At 36.0% G+C, this 9,351-nt stretch overlaps 1 protein-coding gene across 2 annotated transcripts; it reads right to left on the reverse strand.

Annotated features, from left to right (window-relative positions):
* Nucleotides 1–258: 258 nt before the first annotated feature.
* Nucleotides 259–8,985, reverse strand: LOC143258127 (uncharacterized). Of its 2 annotated transcripts, none has more exons than XM_076517143.1 (3): nt 8,888–8,967; nt 2,462–2,542; nt 259–1,335 (listed from the first exon to the last, which is right to left on the reverse strand). In XM_076517143.1, the coding sequence occupies exons 2-3, from the start codon at nt 2,534–2,536 to the stop codon at nt 577–579; spliced, it is 834 nt and encodes a 277-aa protein (XP_076373258.1). In that variant the 5' UTR covers nt 2,537–2,542; nt 8,888–8,967; the 3' UTR covers nt 259–576. The 2 variants fall into 2 exon arrangements, with proteins under 2 accessions (XP_076373258.1, XP_076373257.1); XM_076517142.1 differs by having other exon boundaries at nt 262–1,335; nt 8,844–8,985.
* Between the last annotated feature and the right edge of the window lie 366 nt (nt 8,986–9,351).

The raw sequence follows: 9,351 nt of genomic DNA on the forward strand, positions 1-9,351 counted from the left end.
AATAAAGTAGAGGTTAATAAACGTTAAAATAATGATAAATGTAGAAAGTCCAGTAACAAGAGAAACAAAATGAAACACGTGCTGACCATATCGAGTTACTTTTTGTAGCTTTCAAGTAAACGCTGTAGTTTTATGTACATTTGTAATAGCAACAAGATATGTTTCGACAGCTTCAGATTCTGGTAATTATAGTAATGCAGTCTTCATGTTCGCTCAACAGGTTTATTTTTATATACACACAGAAACATGTGTGATGCTATATAACTACTTATATCTCGTTTATTATTACTTGCTATATCAACACAAAACCTTTGCTATTATTATTATTTAAAACTGCCAGAAATATTTCACAGATTATTAACATTTTCAGACTGTGAGAAATGTTAAGGAAAAATAATTATTCGTACAAATTAAAATGCAAAATTTATAATTTTTAATTAATTGATTTATTTTCTTGCTAACCCATTCCTCAAAACATTTACGCTTCGAACCTAAAACAAATGTTATACACTGCGCTCAATGTACGTACCCAAATCAATGTACTCGTCAAAAATTTCACTGTTAAAGTGTTATTGCTTATCTGTCTTTGTAGACTGGTATTTCATCGTTAGTATAGCTCTGAAGTTTTGATGTTTTAGCTCTTAGATCAATAACTTTAGAATGGTCAGAGTATTGGATCACTCTCGGTTCCCCTCGTTCGTATCCCTTGATGTCGATAACCGGGTTAGGTACATAAGATGGTGTCTGTTTATTTTTGACCACGTTTACCAGAGAAAGGTTTGGAATGATATCATACATTGATATAGAGGAATATACAACCCTGTAGACTTTGGACACTGTAATAGGGACAAATGGATCTTTGGGGACAACGATGGTTCGATTTTTAGGCAGAGTGAGAGGAGCTGTCGTAGGTTTCTGTCCTGGTTCTTGTTCATTTTGAAGTAACTCTTTCCGGAAATTAGATACCACTCGAGAGGATGGATATTCCGGTGAATACTGAATTTGGTGATAAGTGGGCAGATGGTTGACTTTATGAAACTGGTTCCTGATTGTATCCGGGATTAGTTTGTCCTGAACACCGACAGAGGACTGTTTTGACGTAATCGTGACATCAGCAGGATTCTGATTAGCCGTGCCGGGTTCGTTGGTTTTTACATTAACACGGAATCCGTCACTGTCAGCTGTGTATTCAACTTGGCGATAGACTCCGAAAGCATCTTTGTAACTGTAAGCTCCAATCTTAGAACCATCCATGTTTCCAGTTTCCTTTCTTTCCTGACTGTTGCCTCTGTCATCTTTAATTTGATAACCGAACTCATAAGGTTGAATTTGTTCCTGTGTTGCAAAAAATAATAGAAATATAATTACAAAAACAAAACAAAAGAGATTTAAAGTAAAAACTCTGAGAAAATGTCTACATCATGCGTTTGTTTTAAAAGGCAAAGATAGTTTGTTTGTTTTTGAATTTTCCACAAAGATACACGAGAGCTATCTGCAATAGCTGTTTCTAATTTAGTAGTGTAAGACTAGAGGGAAGGCAGCTAGTTATCACCACCCACCGCCAACTCTTGGGCTACTCTTTTACCAACGAGTAGTGGGATTAACTGTAACATTATAACACTCCCACGCCTGAAAGGGCGAGCATGTTTGGTGCGACGGGGATTCGAACCCGCGACCCTCAGATTACGAGTCGCACGCCTTAACACACCTGGCCATGCCGGGCCGCAGAGATAAAGAAAAAAAACATTTATTAATATTATGCTACCTGCTTCTTTTCTTTATTTTGTGAGCAGAGGGCAAATCTAGCGTTCCATATTATTTCCTCAGTGTTATCCGAGTTAGCTCTGGGTATATGTTAACACTGGGTTATCTTATTTTCTTGGACAAAAAAATTATTCTTTAATAATGTTTTATTCAGTGTTGAAACACTTAATTTCTAAGAAGAAAATCAAGGTAGTGTTTGTTAAGAAAATAATTAGGTTAAATATAACACGCTACGCTTGAAAGGTCGTTGAGTTCAATAAACAGACAAAGTTTTAATTTAAAGTTGTTATACATATGTTCGAATTTGCTTTTGAGATTTTAAGTTGCAATCACTATTCGGTGCCTAAAACCCAACTTGACAAATAGTGAGGGTAACTTAAGCGCCTGTAGAAACGAACTACAAAGCCGTGACCTCATATGTGAAGACTTGATGCAGGGTCTTCTTTACCTCTCTCCTTTCCTTATCGGAGCACTTCCTGTGGTGTATTTTCACAGAAATCTCCATAAAGCGTGTGATCAAAGATTTATACCAAACATGCGTCAGAAAACGTCATATCGCTTTCAATTTCTAGAATTAATTCATGATACAAATTTACTCTGTCGACCAATATTCTACACCAACTAAAAAAAAACAAACATAAAATAACAATTAAATGAACTCATTAAAAATCACTTAATTAAAATCGCGAGCCCTTACCTCGTTACCGAAAGACAGGGCGTCACCGTAGCCACCACGAATACCACAAGCCATACCTATCAGGATCAACACCATCCAACACTGTAAACAGAATAACAATAAAACTGATACTAAATACTTAACAACAATGAGCGGAATCTATTTATAATTGTTTTCTTAACAATATTTTAATAACACGATTTTTGACTCACAAAAAAAGGTACAGCTTTAAACTTACCCCATCAATATCCAGAAAAGATAAAATATGGCTTCGTTTGTATAGAATTTGTATATACTAAAGTATCCAGAATCCAGAGGGTGTACAGAAAATCACGACCCTCGATTAAATAGTCACCTGTGACTTTGTATCTTGTCTCTTATCATCTATTTAACTGTTCTTGAGGGGAAAGTTACGGCCCGGCATGGTCAAGTGTGTTAAGGTGTTCGATTCGTAATCCGCGGGTCGCGGGTTTGAATCCCCGTCGCACCAAACATGTTCGCCCTTTCAGCCGTGGGGGCATTATAATTTGACGGTCAATCCCCCTACTTGTTGGTAAAAGAGTAGTCCAAGAGTTGGCGGTGGGTGGTGATGACTAGCATGCTTTCTCTCTAGTCTTACACTGCTAAATTAGGGAGGGGAACTTAAGCGTATGTAGAAACGAACTACAAAGCCGTGACCTCATGTGTAAAGGCTAGCGCAGATAGCCCTTGCGTAGCTTTGCGCGAAATTCAAAACAAACAAACAAGCGGAAGGTTATATAACGGAACAGCTATGCTGTGCATATCGCAAAGACCGGAATCTTATTAAATTTTAGTGGTCAATGTAATGACGCCTGTCACAAGAAATAATTATAATTACATACAATTAACATTCACGTTAAAGCTTCAGAGTTCCTCTGAACACGTATGTAGTGGGAACCGACATAATATCAAACTTATTTATGTTGATGTTTCATATGAAGTTTTATTTTAGTTCTTTATCAACACGGCCGTATATTATAAATATTTATTAAAACGAAAGACATTCTTTCCACTCGGCACTTTGTACAACAGTCCTAAAAACTGTTCATTTTGAAAGGTAGTTCACAGAAACTATGTTTCTAGTTGTTTGTACTCAGTTGCTATGATTGATTGATGTTATTCTGATATCCAATAATAATACAACGAAACTTAATAATCCACTACTATAAAAAGTAGTGTAGTATTTATTTCTACACGTTCTTTAACGAAATAAAGTATTTGACTTGAAACGTTATCCGAAACTTTAAAACGTGTAATAATTTATCTAAAATATAATGCAATTGCAATGAAGTAGATTCTCAATGTGCTTCATGTTATAACACTTTCTTTGTCTTGAATTTCACGAAAAGCTACTCGAAGATTATCAACCCTAGTCGTCTCTAGTTTAGCAGTGTAATACCAGAGGGAAGGCAACTAGTCATCACCACCCATCGCCACACTACTAAACTACGGACGGCTAGCGCTTTGCGCGAAATTCCAAAACAAAGAAACAAACTATCCATGTTTGATGGGACGGGAATTCAAACCCGCGACCCTGAGAGTCAAGCACCCTAATCACATGGCTCAACCAAGCCAGTAAGTTATGATTGGGCTATTTTAAACAGAGTTTCTAAATAAAAGGAATGCCTTTTTCTCGAACATAACAGCATGGACATTTGTCATGTCATTCATACACATGTATTATATATTTTCATTTTAGCCACAGCATAAAGATTCATAGAACGGCTCTGAGTTTTTTCGTATTACAAGTGTAAACTTTTAGTCCATAGCGCCGTTATTTATTGATTGATTTGAGGTCTAATCACAGCTTTGGAATCAAGAGGTTAAACTCTTCTGATTGATGCATTTAACCACGTCAAAGTTCTCATAGATTAATTTAACTCTAATCCTTCCTAAAATAATTTCAATTTAGGGTTAGGCTGGTAGAGATCTTGATGCAAAGTAAAATTGAATCGCTTGATGTTGCTGGTGCAGAAAAATATACATAATAAAAAAGTGGGAGGATGTCTTAAGTTAATTTACCCTAATTCTGCCTAAAACATTTTAAGTGCCATAGCTATTAGGCCCGGCATGGCCAAGCGTGTTAAGGCGTGCGACTCGTAATCTGAGGGTCTCTGGTTCGAATCCCAGTCACACCATACGTGCTCGCCCTTTCAGCCATGAGGTAATTATAATGTTACGGTTAATACCACTATTCGTTGGTAAGAGTAGCCCAAGAGCTGGCGGTGGGTGGTGATGACCAGCTGCCTTTCCTCTAGTCTTACACTGCTAAATTAGGGACAGCTAGCACAGATAGCCCTCGAGTAGCTTTGTGCGAAATTCAAAAAACAAACAGACAAACAAGCCATAGCTATTGAGGATTTCCTGATATTTAAATTTCAGCTTGCGTGTTTGAGATTAGACGACTCTATAAATAGTGTTATATAATAAAACAATCCTAAATTTGCTAAACTGATCCATTAGAAAAATGCCAAACGAAACAAGCATTGTGTCATTATAAGACACCCCAACATAAGCACCTGACCAACGAAAGTTTTTATAGCATTTCAGTAATTACCAGAGCTCTATATTTGCATTATACTTAGTAAAACATTTATTATATATAATTTCCTTATCATGGTTAAGGACCTGGTCTGTAGATAATATTTAAATACTGGAATTTTCTCTTAAATTCTAAAATGAATTTTACCGCTCACAGAGTGCGCTTATAACTCACATTACATTTAACCTTACAAGTTCAACTCAGCTCCTGTTATGATTAAACTTTCAGCCCATATCGTCAACTTGTATTGATTTATTTTTCTATTTTGTTTGATTCGTAAAACACACGAATCTTTCAAGAGTTTAGAAGAAGACAACAAAAATTTAAGCTGTATTTCCAAGATAGGAAACTACCACTTATTTTATTCACGACTGACACTAATTATCCTACTTTGATTGATTAAGATTTTGTTCTGTTTCTCCAGGAGCAAAAGTTTAACCAAAATACTTCCTCGTTCTCTGCACGTTCTCACATGACTGCAAACCTAAAAACCACTGAATTAGCTTAAGACATTACATGCCCTCTTACGCAATTAATATTAGCAAATGATATTGGATTATAATAACCGTAACTTTCAAACATGTTTGCTTGTTGTTTTTTTTTTTTTTTTAATTTCGCGCAAAACTACATGAAGGCTATCTGCGTCTCTAATTTAGCAGTGTAAGAATGGAGGGAAGGCAATTAGTCATCACCACCCACCGCCAACTCTTGGGCTACTATTATACCAATGAATAGTGTGATTGATCGTAACTTTATAATGCCCCCACGGCTAAAAGGGCGAGCATGTTTGGTGCGACGGGGATTCAAACCCGTGACCCTCAGATTACGAATCGAACGCCTTAACCCACCTGGCCTTGCAGGGTCCATTCATACATGAAAAGCAACTAGTAGAAGTCACAAACAATGAATTTCTATTTAAGTTTTCCTCTCAATCACAAAATATGTAAAACAAATAAGTAAATATAACTCAAGTTAACATCTTATTCAGTCTTTAATTTCTTTGTTAATTCTTCCTTTATATTATTTAAACATAATAATTAAATACAGTGACTTACCCACGCATTTTAATAATATAATAGTATAACTTTGAGTTTTATTAATGAAATCCCAAATTTCTGAATAAGGCAATCAGACTTAATAACAATAATATACAATCTATTATGAAAGAAACAGACAAGTTACAAATACTTTTTGTGCCTGTGACTTAATAAATATATAACATTTATCTGTCTAAATATCGAATATCTACACATAGACACAACTATTTTTTTTAATCATGCTACATTATAAAATTCACACTAATATGGTTAAATTATTATAAATACACAGTAGTTATGGGAAGTAATAGTACTGAAGAAGCTGCTACATTCTTTTATGACTGTTGATTGGGTGTTTGAAAAAGTCACATTGATAAAGTAACTATAAAAATGTTAGATTCCTTAACGGATTTACTCTTATATCAATTCAAACTGTGTATTCCATTATGCACCCGCGAAATCTTTCACAGTTTTAAAACTAGCAAACCAAACTTGGCAGACGAAATTGGGGTGGCCCAGAGGATGCTTTTATCTTCAGGCATAGCCTCCATAGCAAGGAAAGGGGGTCTAAAATACACCTAGAAGACCAGCTAGTCTTACACTAAGTTTTAAACATCGCTGAGCCCGACTATGTAGTCAGAATTTTGTGTTGTTTGGGAATCGAGAAGCGCAATACTTGAAATGTGTTCATACCTCCACCTACGCAGGTGTCATGGGCGGGTGTCTTACCTCCCACCCTCACCTTGTGGTAGCTATACAAAATTAGGTATTGTGGTTATTGTTATTATTGATTATTTAAAATTAACCACAAAGCTACACAACGGGTTCTTTGTGCTTTGCCACCATGGGTCTCGAAATCCGGTTTTTAACAGTATGAGTCCGCAGACATACTGCTGTGCCACTGGGGGCAGGTATAGTGGAGAAATTTAATCAGTACGCTGGGGCCTCTTTGTATTTAGGTTAGAGTCAGTAGGGCTAGACCAAAAGTGATGTAAAAGTTTAGTAAAAACAACTGACCTTCAGTTTTTATTATTTTTGTACGATAAATAGAGAGGATCTTTATAAGTAAGAGAATAGTTGTTGATGAAAATATTATAACTACAAGGTAAGGTTAGTCTTAAAGTTTAGAGACTGAAGATCATTCTCGTAGCTCTTGTTTTTTAGGACTTTATTTTGATGATCAGTGATTGCTCTTTACAATCTGTTTGTTTTGTTTGTTTTGAATTTCGCGCAAAGCTACACGAGGGCTAGCGCAGATAGCCCTCCCTAATTTCGCAGTGTAAGACTAAAACGAAGGCAGCTAGTCATCCCCACCCACCGCCAACTGTTGGGCTTCTCTTTTACCAACGAACAATGGGATTAACCGTCACATCATAACGCCTCCTCAGCTAAAAAGGGCAGGCATGTTTGATGTGATGGGGATTCGAACACCGAGTCGAGTGCCTTAACCACCTCTGCAGGGCCTCTTTACAATCTGATTCATGGGCTTACTTTGATGTTATTTCATAAATCTGAGTTTAAAGTAATATAAATCTGACTACTTGTCATGGTCAATTATCAAGTTTCGACGCTTGACGAGAAATTAGCCAGCTTTTTCCACTGAAGTTATACGATGTCTTCGTTGAAATACTAAAGTCCAAATTTAATTTACAGAAGTTAAATGGTTTGTAATATTTGAAATCTAGAAATGTTCCTGGCCGAATATCTAGTTTTCCGATTAAAAGCTTTCGAGAATTATAGTATATTAAATGTAGCAAGCCAACAATACTAAACTGTCCCTTCGCGCGTTAATTTCTAAACTTTAAGGCAAGGTTCTCGAAAGTTCAGTTCGCAATAACACTGGCATTTACTAGTATTCTACTTACACAGATAATACACTGCTGATTCTTACACTCGGGAACCTTTTACAGCATTAAAAAATTAGCGAAACTTTCGCAATACACATATAAAAATGTAAGTTACACACATGTTTAAATATATATCTAACTAAAATAAACATTGATATTAAAATTAATAAATATTAGTAGCTGCGTTGTAGAATTACTGAATATTTTGTGTTTATGCATTGGTTTCTGTGTTGAAATTTAAATAGCAAACATAGTTGCGAGTTTCAATGCATATATTTCTTTATATTTGGGTAATGACAGATTAGAAGGAAGACTGCAACCCAGTAGCACTCACCGCCAGCTCATGGACTACTCCTACTGATTAGTGAGGCTTTATCGCCACTCTAATAACGAGCCCGTCTCAAAGTGTGGACCACGAATTTCTTTCTTTTATTTTGAGTCATAAACATCAGATAACCAGTCCTACCCTTTTGTTACTAAGCCACGCCCGGTAAATACAGAAAGGTTGATGTTGTCTTGAATTAAGCACAAAGCTACACAACGGGCTATCTGTGATCTGCCCACCACGGGTATGGAAATCCGGTTTTTAGCGTTGTCCGCAGACATACAGCTGAGCCACTGGGGGGCAAATACAGAAAGGAAATATTAAAATGCTAAATTTTAAATTTAACCAACTTCACATAACAAGTGGTAAATGAAGAGCTCTTTTCATTCTTCTCATTAATTTACGATATGTTTTCTCAAGATGGCTGGTATGGGTATTAAAACTTTAATTAAAATATAGTTTTAATACGTTAACGTGAAGAAGACCTAAGAAGGTCGAAACGTTATTCTGTACTTTATTTTAATTAAAGTTTTAATGCCAGTATCAGCCGTCTTGAAAATACATTCTTGCTTCAAGTGGGTTTCTCGTCATCACGAATCAGTTTACGATATAACAAACTCAAACTACTTACCTTCAGTTTCATGCTCTATCTTTGTGAATATAGTTTCAACTCACCAGTAAAAAAATCAATATAAACAAGAACTTAGAATCGCTGATATAAACTGTACACTTGAGTCAGCTTCTACCAACATGCTGCAAGGAAAAAAGGCTGAAGAGTGAATGAGAACACCAATCAGAAGAACCAGTTGAAAATCCTAAATAGTTACGCTTGCATTCGGTAGGTGGCGTAACAAGTGTTTTTTGTTATATTTCCCATTTTTCTGTTTTTTAGCTCAAAGCTATACAGTGAGCTTTTTTCGTTCTGCACACCGCGAGGAATTAAACCCTGGATTTTAGTATTGTAAATCTTGAAATTTAACAAAGACAACCAGGGTGAAGACGTACAACAAGTGAGTAGGAGAATCTCCGAAAATGGTCGGTTGTATTTAATTTGCCTGGGAACAATTTAGAAAATAAAGAAAAGAAAAAAATGGGGCCTATCTCAATGAATATTTAGATATAGCATGTAATGATACTAT

Source organism: Tachypleus tridentatus, chromosome 7 (genome assembly GCF_004210375.1).
Source record: "Tachypleus tridentatus isolate NWPU-2018 chromosome 7, ASM421037v1, whole genome shotgun sequence".
Classification (NCBI taxonomy): Eukaryota; Metazoa; Arthropoda; class Merostomata; order Xiphosura; family Limulidae; genus Tachypleus; species Tachypleus tridentatus.